The sequence below is a fragment of the Anguilla anguilla genome, chromosome 17, assembly GCF_013347855.1.
Source record: "Anguilla anguilla isolate fAngAng1 chromosome 17, fAngAng1.pri, whole genome shotgun sequence".
NCBI lineage: Eukaryota > Metazoa > Chordata > Actinopteri > Anguilliformes > Anguillidae > Anguilla > Anguilla anguilla.
Window position 1 is genome coordinate 13,685,040 of NC_049217.1, and position 19,056 is coordinate 13,704,095.

The following is a 19,056-nucleotide window of genomic DNA, read 5'->3' on the forward strand; positions in this document are numbered from 1 at the left end:
AGACCATTATAAAAGATGTCACAGATAGTGTCATCACGTGTAATCGGGAGATGGAGTTATGATAGTGGACTGTGAGCTTGATTGTCTGAAGACGGGTGTATGCAAGCTCTCATGACCTGATTTTGCTGATGGGCTCTTAGGTTCTGAGTCATATCGTGTTGCACAGGACATATCGCATACCACTGGGACCACTGAGCGCTCACATTGTTCATTCACTCTGTGGTGTTTGCAATTATGGTTCAGACACTGAATACACTGTAATGTCTTTATTGGGGCAGAGATTGAATGAAGAGTGTCCTGTGTTGTTATTTTAATACAGTTAAACAGGTCCCAAACCAGGTTTCAATGCCACCGTAATGAAACACTGGACCAATTGTGAATGTGGAGGAGATGGGGTATTGGCTTACTCCTTCCATATTGCACAACAGTGGGCTCAAACAGGCTTCCGCTGTGCTACCAGACAGTAGGTTACTTTGAAAAAGCCATTACCTTGAGTTAATCTTAGTGGCCTTGCATTAGTTAGATGTCTTTGATCATTTGGTCCGTTTGAAGCGATGCGAGAAAGCATTCTTGTGGCCTCCTGAAGCACATATTCTGTTGTAAATTCACCACGAGTCTTATGGAACATATTCGATATCATAAGCTCTGTATAGAAATGTGCTTTGTCCTTCAGCCTGACTCTGAGCTAATTTCTGGTTTATGTAAGTACTATATTTGCTTCAGTTATGTTCCGAGTTAAGTGGGTCCTGTAATGAATTTAATAAAATTAACGGTTTTCTTAAATGCACTGCTCGCATGTAAGGATGAAGTATATTTCTTTCAGATAGAATAGAGGTAGAGTAGAACCTCATATGGGCCTCAGTTAACAACTGAATAGCCACCCAAATTAATTATGAAACCTTATACACAACTGGGATTCATCAATGCCAAGCTCTTTATTAACACAGATTATTGGTTAATCTAAACAAAGTTCTATTGGTACAAAATGAGAGTAGGGTATTTTAGAAAGTCTGCCAACAGTATTGTGAGCAAAAATTCCAATTTAAAGTCTTTACATTGGTGTATTGTGACATCACTCTCAAGGCTTTGGAATTTTTCGACCAATGGGAATCGCGAGGTGCGCAGTGAGAATACTCTCCCATGGCTGTGCGACCGTAGAGCCCATTACGCGTTACCCTGCAGGGCTGCTGGCCACAGTTGGCACTGGCACGGTCCGGGTTCGACACCGGACCACGGGGGTTCATCCACGCTCTAGGACAGCGCCTTTAACAGGATGAGCCACCCAGTAGCCTTCATTATGCTGTATTTATATTGAGTACTCCCATTGGCAGTGGATTCGAGGCATGGTGTTGAATAGATGCAAAAGACCAGTTCCTAAAAAGCAGCAGATTTTTTTTCGTCACATGAAAATGGTGCTATGGTCTCAGCATTTCAAGCCATCTCACAAAGAACTCAGCTATTTCGGTCTCTGCACATAAATGCGGCAACAGCTCTCTGAGACAGCTGGCTGTGATGATTAATTGCTCAAGTGCTTGGCACACACCTTGCTGACTGGCACCAGCTATATTCGTATACTCACCAGAAAGTGAGTCTCAAGATGTGTTAGATGCACGTTTTCCCATGTACTACCCCACGTGGCCGCTGTCATAAGATTTTTTAAATTTTATTCTTACGTCATCATCAAGTGCACGTCAAGTGAAAATACTAAATATGGGTCGATATATTGAAAAAAAAGGAGAGGCGTGTGGGAGCAGAGAATGGGGTGTAATGCGGCTCCATTTACATTGAATACAGTTACTTGTTCTTGGTGAAGCAGTTCGTCTTTGAAAATGACATTCAAGGAGAGCGTCTAGCAGGATATTCCATCCACACTTGGTGGCCCGGAATAAGTGTGAATTATAATACGCCCAACCGAGTGCATTCCCCCAGTTTTTCGTCTTGCAAAATGGACCGTGGAGCCGTTCTGGTCATTTCAAATAGTTTGTTTTATATATTTTTACTTCTTGATATCAGGTTTCGATGGTGCCTTTCTGTGAAGTTCCTCAGGCTCACTGTGCCAGTGGGAATGATCCAGCTGCATGATATGCACACGGACCAGATAGGGGACAGGGGGCGGACCACTTGCGTTGCGCTGCGTTGCGTTGGAAGAGGTGCGGGCAGGAGACGATGTTGAAAGTGCTAAAGTTGGCATCGCCTGAGAACCCTCAGGCTTTTTCACACAATTCAATTCATTGGAAAACACTCCCTTTTTTCAGTCTATAGGAAAACACCCACAGGCTGAATTTCTGTATATGAACTGAATTTCAATTCCTCTGCCGAATCGACTTTTTGGTATTTTGACGCTGAAACCATTCTGAGATCAAAGAATAATTTCAAAATGCCTGTTTTGATTTTTATGAAAGACCTCAAAGAGAGAAGCGACAGAGTAGCCTCATGATAAATAAAACACAACAGACAAACAAGAGAAGCTAAAGAAAACCTTATTTTGCAGCTGATGTTCACAGGTTCCAGAAGTTCACAGGTTCCCAAAGTTTTTCCCAAAGTAGTATTTTGTTGCCACTACTGTCGACATTTTACTCCAGGGATTACCGCATGGGTCCATTGGGAGTAGATGACAGGTCAAGCACATGGTTTGGGGAAATGGCATGTTTTTCCACACATACAGGAGGACAACGCTCTGATCCTGGAGGTCCAAAGAGGGTTTGGTATCAGTCACCAGTGGGCTCTGAATGAATGCATTGAGTCCATTTGCTGCTTGATCAGAGGTTTGCTCCAGGTGACAGAGTCCCTGATATATTTATGAAAATATCTGAACTACATGTGCTCATCTGTGGCCTGAAACTTAAAGGCTTCTCAGCTGCCTCTTTTACCCACGACGTGCAGGATCTGCTGCCGTGGGCTATGCATGGCAAATTGTGATCACTCACTCACTCACGGACGACCTTTGAGGGACATTTTGGGGGATGCATGTGCAGGTGGTGTCAGCTAAAATGTGTCTGCGGAAGTCAGTTGTGCCATGGGTCTGGACGGTTCCATGCTTGGTTACAGTGTGGATCAGAAATTCATTGTCTGATTGACCAAAAGCCCTCACTTTAGCAGAGGAAAATAAATTTGCTCATACAGTAAATCTGGCCACATTGCACAATTTCAGGCCCAGAGTGGTATATTCTAGACGGCAGACAAAATATTTAATGACAAAGATAAGAACAGATAACAACGAAGGCCAGATAAATTCTGAGAATTCCTTGAATATTCATACATGCATTACAGATTAACAAAGGTGAATTAGTGAAATATATTCCACGTCAGATCAATGTCTTTATTTACTTTGTGAACCAAATTTACCTTGTAAAAGTGAAAGCAGACATGGGTTCAGTGGGCCTTTAGTTTACTCAGGATTGCTCGGGTTAAAACGTTTATCAAACCGAAACTTGAACGTACTCCAGTGCGTGACCAAACATGCAAAGGAAATAATCAGCATTAGCGCTAAAATCGCTTGGAGAGGCTTGGCTGGATTAAACAGGGATACACACAGATGCCACCCGCAACAGCAGCAGGTCAGACAGACGGATCTCATCAAGGAAATGCATAAATCAGCATAGATTCTGGCAAGTGGTTCTAACAAGACTCAGGGTTTCACAAAAGAAATGAGAAAGCAGTAAAGTATAATGTTTGGACTATGGCTCTACAAAGAAGCTGTCTCAAGGGGTTGAAAAGTAGCGATTTTATATTATATTCCATTAAGAGTGTTCTATCGTCATACCTGTCATAAAAACCCGTAAAAAGCGCTTTACAAATAAAATTGATTTGATTTGATCTGTCACCATGTGGCTTTCTCCCATATATCTGATCATCCAGCTTGGTTTAATTTGCATCATATTTTGGTCACTCCACTTGGGTTGGGCCCTGTGCACCAGCCAGCATAATGTGTGTGTGTGTGTATGTGACTTCATTGGAAGGCTACTCAGTATTCATGGACCAAACCACAAACTCTCCCAAAAGTCCCCTGGGATGGGCAGTTCCAATACAGATACACTATCATGCATTTCAAAACGTCCTGGCCACACCGATGTGTTAACTGTGCTTCTATGGATATTTGATCATTCTCTAAACAGCTCCACTCTGAAGCATACTTGAAGTATTCCAATTTATACTTTTGAATAACATGAAGTATAATTACATGAAGTATAAACCAACTGTCTATTAATTTCTATAGTTATACTTCAAATATTCTCACATAATATTTTTCAGACGGTAGTATTTCTGTACGTGAGTCCTGCAGTATGATCAATCAATTTGCATTTATCGGTTATCTTCTGAATGTGTTGTTGATATTTGTGAGCATTGTCAGTAGGAGAAGCTGTTCCGGACGGACATGGTGCGTTTTGGTGCTTCACAATGTTACCCATGCTTGGGGGGGGGGGTCTGCTGAAGAGTTTGCATCTGTGGCCATCGGCGTCAAGATGCCGGCCTCCGTTTTTGTGGACGTTTGCAGAGCATGTGTTCGCACAGCAGTTCAGCATGAGGCAGACATCTTGAGTTGTTTCTTGGTTCACAGTGGAGCAACCATAATGTTGGTTGGGGAACGGTGGTAAAGGTGACAGGAATTTGTACTTTTGGCTTGGGAGGATATGGCTATTGTAAAGGGTAAACAGTTTTCTGGATTAACTTGTGATTTCTGGATCTGGGTGAACTAAGGTCAGTTGGTAGGCAACACCATTGCTGAAATGTTATTCAAGAAGAAGAAACAGAGTCAGTTGGTCCAAAGCTGGTTGAATAAATGGGAACAAGTAAAAATGTCTCAAACTCACTCAGTGAGTTGTAAAGTTCATAACCCTGAAGAATTTACTGATGCTACGAAACAGGTATTTCTGTGTTACGCACTTCATATGTTTATGTCTCCTGTTTCCCCACTTTCCTACTTCTTTAGAACTTTCTGTTCAGCCTAGCACACAGCTCTGTACACTGCAGTTGTCCCAATGTTTTGTCTCACAAAAACAGCTCTCTGCTGTTCTTCTGAACTCACAAATAGGGGGAGCAGAGCTGCAGCTGATTGGCTGAAGGTGTAGTGCTGGTTTGTGGCTTTTCTATAATCAGATCAGGCACAAAGAATGTGTGGTAGGCGTTTCCGGTCGATCGACTTCGAGTGCACTCCAGTGTTACAAGACAGATTTCAGTCTGTGTCATACAGAGAGAGAGAGAGAGAGAGAACAAAAGAGAGTTGGGGGTGAAGAGCGTGGGAGGGAGAGAAAGAGGAAGAGAGGGATTGGCTTTTAGCCCATATGCCCTTTCTGTGTGTTCAGTCTGGGTTAATTTCATCACAGTTCCAAAAATCCTGTGGAGATATTTGAAAGAAGCAAAGAAGCTAAGTTTTGTGCCATTTTGACAATGCTATACCAAGTCCCTTTGATGTACCACATACTTTGTTATCCTTTGTTATCCTTTTCCAAGGGATTTACTTACAGTTGCTTGTACCTTATTGCCTGTGGGTTTCAGTTATTAAGTCTCACTACAGGAAAACTGGCGATGAGGTCTCAAAAGCACCCTTTAAAGAGCATGTGTACACAGCGTGATGTCTCCACTGCTATTTGCGAGATTCTGGTGTCATCTCTGCACGGCGGAATCCCCTTCTAAAGGATGTCGCGGGTTGGTGAAGGTGAAATGGAAGCGTGACGTCTTAAAAACAGTGGAGAAGAAGCGCCAGAAGAGCTTTGTTACTCACTTTAAGCAGTGTAGGTGAAGAGGAGGAGCTGTTCAGGGTGATGCTTGGACGTGGGCACGGTCACGCCCTGTTAGCGCCTGGCGTTTGAGAATGCCATCAATCTGCCCCTCGCCATCTCTGAGATAAGCTTGTGGCAACAACTTTGGCCTGCAGTCATATTTCCATTTTTTTTCCCGGCTGACGCCGAAGAATTGTCATACTTTTCCATCGTGTGCCGCATCTCCTCAGTGCTTTGACACACAGCAAAACCATGTTTTTAGCATTGACAAACAAAACATTTCATTTCGTTTTTTCCTGCAACCATGTGCAACAGACAGGAGGAATAACGTGCGTGACTTCGACACCTTAAAAGATTTAAACAGTCACGCTTGTATAGTGATGCACTGTTACATTTTTCATGTATTGTGTGTTCTTGTGCTTGAGAAATCTCCCCTTTTAAGAAAGAATGTGTTTTCTTTATAGTTTATTAGTGACCTTGCTGTAGACTTAATGGCTGTAAAGTTTCAAACTGGAAGACAATGTGAATTTGCCTCCTAATGTGCAAAGTTTGCTGTTGCAAGCATTTCCTGCAGCACGGTTTATTCACTATTCCATTGACGAGACACCTAAATAATGCAGATTATACGGATCAATATGCATTTACTGAAAACCCCATTTGAAATACTAAGCCAATCACTGAAAACCCATAATAACACATTGCTTTATTCAAATATCAGTATATGTTCTCCAGGACACTACTTACAGTGTAAGGCTATGCTTAGATTATCCTTTTACATGATATAAGTGTGTTTATTAAAATTGTTGCCTTTCAGAAAGCAGGCCTGCATCATGTGACTTTTTAATAGATTTATTAGCAGATATTCGTTTGCCTCTAATTGCTTTGTGCCAACCACTTTTTCTGCAAGCCCTGAACATCACTGGGTAAGATTACTTGCACTCCTGCATAGGGGTCCCCAAATCTGGTCCTGAGAGCCAACTGAAGAGAGTCTACTGGTTTTTGTAAAACCCAGACCTGGGTAAAGTACGTATTTATTTTGGATTCAAATACTTTTCTGTGCTTTATTGATCTTGCCTGGTGTAATTGAGCCTGCCAGAACACAGGGTTTGTACTTTTTGAGATTATTTCATTGGTTCCAATACACCAGACAAGATCAGTAAAGCATAGAAAAATATTTGAATACAAAACAAATACGTATTTGACCCAGGTGTATTAAATCCCTTATAACAAACAAGTTCAGACTGAAGAAACCAGATGAGGTGAGTTCAGTTAACTGTAAGCAATAACTTTAACTAGCCAAATAAGAGTTGAATCAAAGCAAGAATCAGTGAGAGCCTGGAGATGAAACCAACTGTCTATCCTTTAAAGCCAGTGCACAGCCTGAATTCAACAAATCATTTCTTCATAGAAACCGTTACAGTAAGGCAAATAATCCTACGTTACACATTTAAATGAGTGCTGAGTACAGTCAAAAAGGTTTTGCAAATCAAAATACAGTACTGTGCAAAAGTCTTAGGCACCTGTAAAAAAAAATGCTGTACAGCTAAGATGCTTTCAAAAATAATGAAATGAAAGGTTATAAATATCGAAAAAATAATATAAAGAGCAGTAAATAGTTAAAAACTAAATAAAATCAATGTTTGGTGTGACAACCCTTCGCCTTTAAAACTACATCAATTATTTTAGGTACACTGTCCTGCAGTTTTATAAGAAAATTGGCTGGTAGGTTGTTCCAAGCATTTTGGAGAACTTGCCACAGTTCTTCTGCAGACTTTGGCTGTTTCGTTTGCTCCAGGTAATCCCAGAGACCCTTGATCAAGTTTTTATCTGAAAAGTAGTCTGTTACTTAAAATATTACTTTATTTAACAAAATAAAAAATGTATATGTGAAATTTCATTTTTTGGAAAATTCATGTTTGGAAATCGCAAATTTGCTCTTTTCTACTGACACACTAATGCAGAAAACAAAAAATAAACATCTAAGACCAAATATATACTATATATTATATTTAAAAATCTAGGGTGCCTAAGACTTTTGAACAGTACTGTAAATAAAAAAAAAACAGATCAATGCTTTGAGTAACACATTTTTCTCAACAATCACAATGTGCTAACGTGCTAACCAGGATATTTACAGTCGGGATTATCACCGGTTTTCTTATCGTCCGTGCCCCTAGTGCGGGTGCAGATACGATACAGACTCATTCAGAGACCTGCAAATGGGTAATAATCAGCCTAATTACTGCCCGTAACCTGGAGTGCTCCTCAGTCCTAACCTTCAGGATGAAAATTAAAGGGCAAATGCCTGCTCTTCAATAGGTCCTTCTGAGCGGGCCTATCAGATTTATGAAGGCACGACAGAGAGCATGAAAGCCTTATGCAAAAGGCCTCTGCGGGAACCCTAGGTGATATCAGATAGGGTTTTATTTGCCGAGCCACTTGACGGGCGGGGGGAAACAATGCAGGGATTGTGCGGGCAGAGGTGATGACGCGGGACCGCGCGGATCTCTGCGCTGCTTGGAGAATATGCAAAAGGGATTTGGGGCTGACCGTTACCCCAGTCAAAGTGGTGGTTTTTATGTACAAATCCATTTGCTTATACAGCGATTTGCATTTGCGTCATGCGTACTGTATGAAGTTACTAGTCTTCCTTCACATGTCCTTGTCTGGAAATGGCCATGAGCATCGATCATTAGGATAATGATTAGTTTATGTCCAGATCACCTTGATACATTGGAAAGTGAGCCATTATAGTGAAACTTCGGGCGAGACATGAGCAGCAACATGGACTCCACTTATGATCAGTCACAGTGAAAGCAGAAGAGCATCATACAGGCGATGGTAGCCAGCAGTGGGCAGGACCAGTGCGTTGTTGGGCGAGCTAGCACAGCGGACGAGAAGACGAAGCACGAACGAGATGAAACTGCTTGTTTTGTACCTTTTGCTAGATGCGTGAGGATTCATTCAATTTGTAGGACCCATGCTATTCTCCACACTTTTCCCAGCAGGAAAAAAACTGTGTCAGTGCACTGTGTCCATCTGCACTGCATTTCCTTATTTCCCGTGCTGCTTATCCATCGCCGCTTTCTTTCCTGTCTGTCCTTTGCAATTTTCCGTATTTCCTTGGGAGTCCTGTTTATAATCAGGCTGTATTTACGTGCCTCACTCTCAATCCAAATCATGTTAAAATAATAAATAAATGAATAATAAATTATAATAAAATAAATCTGAGAATGTGAACGTACCGCAGGTTGTGGTAGGTTTCGCTCAGTACTGACTCACTGGTGTACGTGACTGCATAAACCCTCTGTTGTTGTTTGGCTTTTTTTAACTGACAGATTTAATGTACACAAGATGAGGCCTGTGTTTCAGTTCTCTGCTCAGAGTTTAGCAGCGCACTCTGAACGGTTTCCTGCACGTTTCCTCCAAATCAGTGAAAACCTTCACTGCATAACCCATAAGTTAGCATAAGTCTGCATCACCACTTAGGAAGTATACCTCTTAAAAAATTATCCAACCAACAATTCTTATTTAATTTCTCTATGTGGTCGGAGCTTAAAATGATTTTTTATGGTATTGGGGAAAGCCTCTAAGACAACACGTTTTAATTTGGACTCACTGAGCTCATGTCAAGCAACGTGCTCTTGCAAGGAGATGTGCATGTACCTGGTACTTGACACCAAAACCTTTTCTGACTCATTTTCTCCCAGAAAAGCTTGCCAGCTCCACAAGCCCTTTGACACTCATTTGTTCCAACATTTTGGCCTCTCGGTGTGGAGTGGTTCCTTTGAGAGCACCATGCAGTACATTAGCCAACCTTGTGAGATTCTACTTCTCTGGTACTTGATTTTAGAATACATTTGTTTTTGAGTATATAAAGTTTTTTTATTTTTTTATTGGAGTGTAGTAATGATAAACATGTAGCAAATAAACTTGGACTTGGACTAAATCCAAGTGCCTGCTGAACTTTGACTCAAATGCATTTGCACACAAAATTTCCTCTGAGTTCGTTGAGTGTAGAAATCAGAGGTAAACACAGGCAGAACAAAAAATGATAAACTCAAATTTAAACCAGTTGATTGTGTTTTTCCGTGGAGAGCAAAATCCTTTGATTCATTCAGACAAGTCAGTGACTGACAGAGCATTGTAGCTCCAACGATTGTGGTTTATGAATTCACAATCTCCCACCACCAGAAATGGGCAAAATCAACTTGCCAAATAGTATTTTTGAAGAAAAAACATTGCAGTTGCGTTTATCAAGTGCCAGAGTGAAATTCAAGGACGAATGTTGAATGAATCCAAGCCTCTGTTTCTGCTGTGAGACTGACTGTGTCCCCCCCCCCTCCTCCCCCCCACCAGGGAGGCTATGTTAACCGTGGAGGGCGTCTGCAAGATGGAGAACGGTGTCTGCGTGGACGCCGCGGAGAAGGACAGCGAGGAGGCCCTATGGGAGAACGTGGAGAACAACCGCTACATCCTCTGCCGCTACATCTGCCCCAGCAAGCTGACCCCGTACCTGCGGCAGTGCAAGGCCATCGACGAGCAGGATGAGGACGAGGTGCTACACTCCTGCATGCTGGTGTCCAGGGTCAACCGCACAGGTGACGTGAGCGGGAACCGCGTGCGCCCCGCCCGCCTGCCCGCCCGCCCGCCCGCGCGCGCGGTGGTTGAACCCCCGCGGAACATATGCAAATCGCGCGCGGGAATAATTTGCATGCAAATGCCACCGTCAGTCAGTTACTTAGCCGCCGCATCTCCGGATCTGTTTCTCCGGTTGTGTTATATGATGATGAATGGAGGCTTTTAAACCCCCTGAGCTGTGGAAGAGTTACTTGCCTGCAGATTCCAGCGTGAGCTGCCGTTACTGAAAATGTTGGGAGGACGGGTCACGTGTATATTCGGACGTATACGTGCGCTCACACAAGAAATTCTAAACCTTCTTTTTCTCTGTGACAGGGCTATTTATGTATTTCTGCATAGGAGGCCTTCATAAAAATAGCACATATGGACCAAATATTTTTTTATGTTCATACACTGCCTATAAGGTATATATACATATGTAAATAAATGAGATGGCATCTGAAAATATGCATAACTATTACTTAATATTCTGTGACTAGTAGGAAGCTTGCTATCACTGTGCAGATTTAGACATGGAGATTGTTTGATGCATCCGAATAAGAAATTATTTTTCTCCTGAAAGATCAAAGAGCCCATGGTGCCTGTATACACATGCAGTGGCCAGAGCAGCCAGATGAATAGGTTTATTTAATAAGCTTATTAATAACTGTGAAAGACAAACAGAAGAATATTTTTGATAATTTTGATAATATAATGTGGATCAGACAAATAGACATGTCTGTGACTGACCAGCTGATGACTTGACTGAATTGCCTTTCAGGTCGGTTGTTGGACATCCTGCACACCAAAGGCCAGCGGGGGTACGTGGTATTCCTGGAGAGCCTGGAGTTTTACTACCCAGACCTCTATAAGCTGGTCACGGGGAATGAGCCCACCCGCAGGTTCTCCACTATTGTAGGTAAGTCGGTCAAGTGTCAAAATGGAGGCCACATTACCCACACAGCTTCCCACTCTGAGCACCTATTAGCAGACATTTAAATGTGTGGTTATGACAGGACCCACTTCCTGGGGTCACTTTTCACCATGTCATGCTAACACAAGTAGGTGGCATCCTCTGATCCACATGTTTCTAGCAATCGCTCTGACTCAGGTTTTAATCACCTAATGGAAACTGGTGATTGGATGTGTGCACGAATCACCCATTGGTCATCGCCCAAATTGATCCTTTCTTGCTCTTATAAGGACTTTGTTTGTATATACAACTAGTTCGGCAACGCGGTGACTCAAAAAGAATCATCAATGACTGCACGTTGTTGTTAGTCTTGGCCTGCCTCCGACTGAAAGGCACTGGGTTTTTGCTCATGTGGTTCAACAGTGGAGGAAGGCCACGAGGCCTTGACTCAGTTCCTGATGAACGAGGTCATGAAACTGCGGCAGCAGGCCAAGGCGAAGGACGCCCAGCATGTGGACACGCTGACCCAGTACCACACCCTGAAGGACGAGCACAAGAAGGTGCAGCTGACCAATCAGGAGCTGCTGACCTTCCAGGAGCGCTACAACAAGATGAAGGGGGAGTGGAACAACTGCAACGACGAGCTGATGAAGGTCAAGGATGAGAACTACAACCTGGCCATGCGCTACGCCCAGCTGAGCGAGGATAAGAACATGGCCGTCATGAGGACCCGCGACCTGCAGCTGCAGGTCAGAGTCACGCCCACCCTCGGCCTGCCAGCCAATAACATTCGCGGGCGGTGCAGATAGATCGCCTGAAAACTACCACCAAGAACCCATTGCCAGCTAGACAGGCTGTATTGGTACCCGGTCTCAGGGTGAGCAGGTCACTCAGTACTAAGTGAAGTTAACAATTTTCTAGCTTTCTAGTGATTATTCAGGTTTTTAGTTTTTCAAAAACCAAGAGCATCTCTGACAGGAAAAGCCATTAGTTACAGATAGGTTTGACAAGTTCAGTAAAAGTGTTTTTATCTGTCTTTGAAGCTAGTTAAGTGAAGGCTGAGGTAAAAAAAAAAAAAAAAAAAAAAAAAAAAAAAAATTTTTTAACTGTCACTGTTTTCTGGGTCTGTCACTCACGGTGGCAAACTCATTTCAGATTGACCAGCTGAAGCACAAACTGAACAAGCTCGAGGAGGAGTGCAAGATGGAGAGAAGACAGTCGCTGAAGCTGAAGAACGACATCGAGAACCGTCCCCGCAAAGAGCAGATCTTCGAGCTGGAGCGGGAGAACGAGGTGCTAAAGATGAAAGTGCAGGAGCTGCAGTCTATCATACAGGTGACTCATACGCTGCCGTATTGTCCTTGCCGTCATATCATTTTTTGACAAGACGTGCCAAGTGCAACGTTCATCTCAATGGGGGCTTCCAGTATGGGGTCCATAGCTTTGAAACTAAAAAAAGGAGATCTTTTTTTGGTATGCAAACATGTACATTGTTTGCCAGTGTATCTGCAATAAATGTTTTACTCCTTATGAATTTTCACATTTTATATGAAATGTTCACCAATGGGAAACCCCATAGTGTAGCCCTTGAGGTGATGAAAACTGAATATTGTGATCATCGTTATATTCTTTTTAATTTTCAATAATTTAATGTTGTTTGTGTTACTGTAGATGCTGAAATTAGGTTATTCACCTTTTGATGAATAATTCCTTGAAACTGAATATGTTAAGGACTAAGGATTTTCAAAGGTAATGTGGTACCACTCACATCAGGTGCCACTGGACATGATATTCCTCAAAGAAAATCCTTTTACCACTGAGAAACAGTGAGATTGTAAGGGATTAGTGTTAGTAGCGTTTTTCTCTTCAAATACAGTCTTGTTAGTTCAGCTGTGGTTAGAATGAAGTTATTAGAATGAACTTGTGTGCTCGTGCAGAATTAATGATCACTTGTAGTTTTACGGCTAAAGTAAGGAAAAATATCAATTGAATCTTGCCCTAAGCAATTTCCTCACTCCTGTAAATGCCTGGGTGGGGTCTTTAGCCTGGGAAGCAGGTGCTGCCGGACACCGAGAAGGCCATCTTGGACATCCTGGAGCACGATCGACAGGAGGCCCTGGAGGACCGGCAGGAGCTGGTGAACAGGGTCTACAACCTGCACGACGAGGTCCGGCAGGCGGAGGAACTCAGGGACAAGGTCAGCGCGGGAGGGAGGGGAAACGTATTTGATTTCGTCGCACCCTTTGCCCTTGGCACGGCGGTGCCGATGTCACGCAGGGAGGGAGGGACTGTTCGCAGTCGGCTGGGTCTCTAGCGACCCCCCTTCGGTTGATTTGGCGCCCCTGATCCAGCTGTCAAGCCACACGCGGCACGCACCTCTGAGAGCCCTTATAAACCTCTAAACTGCGGTTTGATAAAAAGTGTCAAATCATGTGCTTTGGAGGACATATACTTATCTGCACTCACTTGAAAGAATTGTGTAGGGGGGGTGGGGTGGGGGTTACAGCAGTGAATGCAGACAGGCAATGCAGACTGGAGAAAAAAAGTGGGTGGGGTGGGGGTGTATTCAAATTAGAAAAATACTTGACAGTACTGTTGGCATTACTATTGGGTTAGATAATACTGAGCGCAGTTCATGCTGCTTATTGCACAGCTGCTGTGAACATTACAGTATCTAAACAAATGGCACGTTAAAACCTCACTCACTGAAGTGTTGAGGCAAATAAAATACTTAGTGAACGCAATTCACAAATACAGCGATACGTGAAACGTGACATTTCTTGCATCAGCCTTTATAAGATATTTTTGAGGAGGGTTGCGCCACGTTTCATGCTTTCTACCGCATTAGTTTACATTTGACGCTACGGCTCATCTGACTTGTCTGAGTACAATTGTTCTTTTTCAAATGCGGTGTCACGGTTTTGCCAAATGCACACAAACTAAAAGAGGGTTTTCTACACCCATTTTGATGTTGGGCGTGTGCTGGTGCAGTCATTTTAACTGGAAATTTGCCTGTCCTTTCACAAGGGATTCATCTTCAATTTGGCCCACAAATAATTGTGCGAGATTAATATTGATTATTATAAAAAGGAAACCGCGGGAAAGATCAATTGAATGATCAGGAAATGGACCTTTTCAACATTTCTTGGAACAACGTGCTTAATTCAAGTATTCCTATAATGGTGAATAATTTACAGATAATCCTCTCTTGTACACCTAACATGTCATTAGTGTCTTCATCCTGAAAGTGTGACAGCTGCCATGTCATTTACGAGTTTACAAATCGCATGGCTTTTAAATAGACTGTGCCACACATTGCCGTCTGGTTTCAGGTCATATTGAAAAACCCATGCTAATTGCGAGTGGTAAATTGCGATCATCTTTGTGAATCAGACATGCCCTGCATTGAGCCTCATTTGCATAAAAATTAGTCATTTTGCCACTGAAATATATGTAGATAACACAGCACACTATCCACCCACGGCAGGTGCTTTGTGAATCGTACATGATTTCTTTCTGGAACTTGCCATGGTGAACAAGCAGAAAAGCGATGCAGTCGTTTCCCCTTATGCGTTTTATTGAGGGTTTAGCATGAGACAGTAAGCATTTCTAGAACAATAGTGAGGGAAAGTAGTTAAAGCTCTCCTGGATCAGCTGACTCTCACAAGGGTGCTTGATAAGCACATGCACACAGTGCGTGTTCGTTTGACTCAGCTGACTAAAGGCTTGACCGAAGCTTCTGGTTTTCTGGTTTTCATGCTTTTTCAGTACCTGGAGGAGAAAGAGGATCTGGAACTGAAGTGTTCGACACTGGTGAAGGATTGCGAAATGTATAAGAATCGCATGACCACTGTCATGGTCCAGCTGGATGAGGTAGAGAAGGAGAGAGACCAGGTGAGAGATGCCAGTGGTTTTGAAGGACACTTTGTTTTTCTAAGACTGAAGTAGCAGTAGGGTGGGGACTTAACTTGGTCACGAAGGAGTAAAAACACTCTCTTCGGATAAAGGCCATTGCCAAAAAGTGTAAGTTGAGAATACGCCCAAGATGGCCGCCGGTTAATTGACTCACGGGGTTTCCCTAAGGCTTTCCGTTCCCGAGACGAGGCCCAGAACCAGTTCTCCCAGTGTCTGATTGACAAGGACAAGTATCGCAAGCAGATCCGCGAGCTGGAGGAGAAGAGTGACGAGCTGCACATCGAGATTGTGCGCAAGGAAGCCAAGATGGTTAACCTGGAGTCCAAGTTGAGACGCGCCTTTAAGGAAAATGGGGTGGGTCAGGCGGAGAGCAGTCCCTCTGTGCCAACCTTACGCAATCCCGTTGTTACCGTATTACATTATCATTCAGTCGGTTAATCAGCCAATGTCAATGAATATAACTGGTTTTCAGTTAACACGAAATACCAATCAAGGCTCATTTACATACCAACCAACCACCACACACTGTACTCACAGTAGTTACACTGTCAGCTGCACCCGACTTAAGGTTGTTTTGTTATTCATAAATATGCAGTAGCCTATCCTTTCCCTAATCCCAGTAGCCTCATTGGCTGTCCCATTGCATTATAATGTCTGTCCTGTGATGGGAGAGTGAGGCTCCTTGAGCATTTTTTACCTTCTTAATGTGTCAATCACTGATTTTTTTTATTTTTACCAAAGATTTCCCTTCCACATGGTGACAACTCAGTCTCTATTCAGATCGGCGGGTCCCTCACAACACTAGCTCCATGCAATTCAATTCAGGACTCAGAAATCCTCTCTATCTCTCTCATGTGACGGCCATCGTTCACTTGTTAGACCCGAATATCTCAGCTGCCTGGTCGTCACACGTGGTTCAGTACTTAACTACATTGTCCTGTACTTGTCCAACCCTGCAGTTTAGACTCTCATTTCCTCCACAGGGTATACCCAGAGACATCCCCCGGACCATCATATCCCCGGACCTCTCTAAAAGAGAGTGCCCTGAGGATGAGTCTGGCGACGAGTCCGAGATGCCGTTCAGACGCAGACCCAACCTTAAAGTGGTCAGCGTAACATCTTACTGAAAGCTGACTGCGGTCGTGCCGATCCAGTATTTAAAACTGTACCTGAAAATATATTTATTATATTAGCTGGCCTTACTGCTCCGTACGAAGATTGAATATACTGCCTGTTCACACGCAATGATTGAAATCAGAGAAGATATGGAAACCTTTCACAATGCAATCACAAACATACTTATTATTACATATCAGCTCTCAAATATTACAGAATATATTTTTAATTCACTAGTGTCAAACAAATATCTTATACTTCAACTTCTTACACGCACATCTCACTGGTCTTGAGAACCTCTAATGTGGATGCACCAAACACAAGGTCAATGGCCTTCTGACTGATTATAAATGTTTGGCTTGTCTAACCAACCACTGTCCCTGGCTGTTCGAATTTAAGCCACTCTAGATTGGTAAAAGTTAATAGAAGCACATTACATGACCTCCATCATTCTTTTCTTTTTCCTCAGAAGATTGAAGTGAGCGTAATTTGCTGAAGACAGTTTTTGTCTCTTTTTTTCAGCTTCCTCGAGCAAAGTCGCCAATCACAGCTCCCAAATCTCCTGAATTTCCAGGTAACGCACATTTGACATTTGCTGTAGATCGCATTTCTCGCTTTCAGTGAGACAGCCTCAATCTCTGATTAAATGTTTTGCTTTTTTCCACCTGTGGACTAAAGTACCTGCACTGCAGACCAATGGGGACTTTCTGGACTGCAAACCTTTAGTCGCCAGCCCTGTAAACACAAACTGCTCTAGCACGCCTGGGTCTCCGTGCAGCTCAATCGATATCCTCAACAAACTTGTGAGTTTTCCCATTTCATCTTGTTAGTTTCAATTTGTTCAGTAGGAACTACGAACGTGTTTCAAGGATTTAGAATGCGTTTGGTAATAAAGGAGGTTAAATTGAATTATAATCAGAATTAGAAATGAATAAAGCCCTTTCACAATATTGTTCTGCTTTCTCCTTTGAAGAAAAAAAAGTCCAAGAAAACTTGTACAGACTCACTCAGACTTTCCCCACTGTCAAATGCATGATTGTACATGGCCTTGAATGAAGGTACCTGGATAGAACACAAAACTGTATAACCGAAACTAGTAGAGGCCGTGTCTCCCAAGTTTCTGTTTGTGTCTCAGATACAGTTAAATTATTCATTTAAGCTTAGTTACACGGCTAGCTGATTTCCCCAATGTTTATTTCCCCATGCCATGAGTTCTGTGGTATGTTTAGGTAATAAATACCAGGTTTTGAATGTTTTAATACCCACTCACACATGCAGAATCCCACCCCTCCAGAAACAAAAAAAGAACACACACTCACACTCCTGCACAAGGAAAAAGACTGTTGGGAGGTGAAGACTGAGGCATGTTCTATACTGGAACGGCAGTATAGTATAATGCGTAAGGAACTAGCCTTGTAACCTAAAGGCCACGGGTTTGATTCCTGGGTAGGACACTGCCGCTGTAACCTTGTGCAGGGTACTTAACCTGCATTGCTTCAGTATATATCCAGCTGTATAAATGGATGCAATGTAATGTAATGCGTGTCGCGCTGTGTGTTTTGGATTGCGCTTTGACGGTAGGACGTTCTCTCCTCTGTGCTGCATGACAGCATCTCAGGTGTCGCAACGACAGCATAATGTCCACAGTCCCTGAGCCCCCGGGGAACGACTCCATCGTCAGGAGGAATAAGGAGGGAGAGCAGTGCTTCCTTCCCAGGAGGTAGTGCCTTCTTTTCCCCTTTATTTGCATGTTGTATCAGAGAGATATTTATCTTATTTACAATGCTGTGGTTATCTTGTTATTAGTACTACTGATTGTATTTTTATATAGTTATAAAACCATTGTGTTTACAGCACTGCTTACTTAAGATAAATATCCAGCTAATAGGTGCCCATATATCCATTCATATCATTAACGTTTTGCTGGAGAAATGTCAGTAAAGTCATTTTTCATTTTTTGATGAATCACCAAAAAGTTTCATCAAGGTTTTTAGCTGTCCTAAATAGTACATACTGTGTGTATTATCATTATAATGGGTTGAGTGCCATGCATATTAATGAAAGCTCTACAGGTACTAATTCACAAATGATTTTTCTGTGCTTTCAGTCCGTGTGATTGCGACAGTGGAGACAACATGGAACTTGGAGGTAGAGTATCTGTTCGTCATCTGCCCTGACATCCCCGGCCCAGAATGCATTGTTCACCATTGACTTTACAAGCAGCTCCATTCATAAATAAACAAACTCAATCTATCAAAAGTAACATAATGAATTAAGTCTTCTTGCATTAAATGTATTCATTCATTTGTTTACTTATTTATTCATTAATTGAGTCATTTATTTATTTTAAATTAGGGAATTTTTGGTCCTCCATTCAGATGAAGCTAGTGCACCACATATGTCCATCTGTGACTTATTTTTCTGAATTGTTTTTTAAGTTAAAAAACTAATTTTAAAAAATGGATAAAGAGAAATGCATGCGTGACTGAGGAGGAAACCCAGTTTGGGCTTATCTAGGCCCAAATAGATATAAACATAGTCACTACCAAATTCCCATATCAGTATCAAGTAATGCTAAAAGCTAAGCCGTAAAAAACAAATTTCTCCAAACAACAAACAAGAATAATAACAGATTTATTCCTTTTCAAATCTTTTCGACAACGGGGCCTAAGTCTCTTTTTATATACAGACTAAGACAAATCTAGCAAATGTAAATTATAGTTCCGCAAAGTAACTCCATGATATTTGACTGAAAACTGACCGTTAGATGAT

General features: G+C 42.4%; 1 protein-coding gene across 2 annotated transcripts in view; it reads left to right on the forward strand.

Annotated features, from left to right (window-relative positions):
• The window catches only part of card11 (caspase recruitment domain family, member 11), a 39,526-nt gene that overhangs the window by 8,356 nt on the left and 12,114 nt on the right, over positions 1-19,056 (forward strand). Inside the window, exons 2-13 of one of the 2 annotated variants that reach the window (XM_035399044.1) lie at positions 10,080-10,321; positions 11,122-11,259; positions 11,677-12,002; positions 12,409-12,588; positions 13,298-13,450; positions 15,022-15,147; positions 15,337-15,522; positions 16,152-16,274; positions 16,807-16,858; positions 16,963-17,087; positions 17,895-18,004; positions 18,392-18,432. In XM_035399044.1, coding sequence (XP_035254935.1) covers positions 10,087-10,321; positions 11,122-11,259; positions 11,677-12,002; positions 12,409-12,588; positions 13,298-13,450; positions 15,022-15,147; positions 15,337-15,522; positions 16,152-16,274; positions 16,807-16,858; positions 16,963-17,087; positions 17,895-18,004; positions 18,392-18,432 — 1,795 coding nt within the window. In that variant the 5' untranslated portion in view covers positions 10,080-10,086. Of the gene's footprint in view, positions 1-10,079; positions 10,322-11,121; positions 11,260-11,676; positions 12,003-12,408; positions 12,589-13,297; positions 13,451-15,021; positions 15,148-15,336; positions 15,523-16,151; positions 16,275-16,806; positions 16,859-16,962; positions 17,088-17,894; positions 18,005-18,391; positions 18,433-19,056 lie in introns of those variants that run through there. The other variant, XM_035399045.1, reaches the window with a different exon arrangement.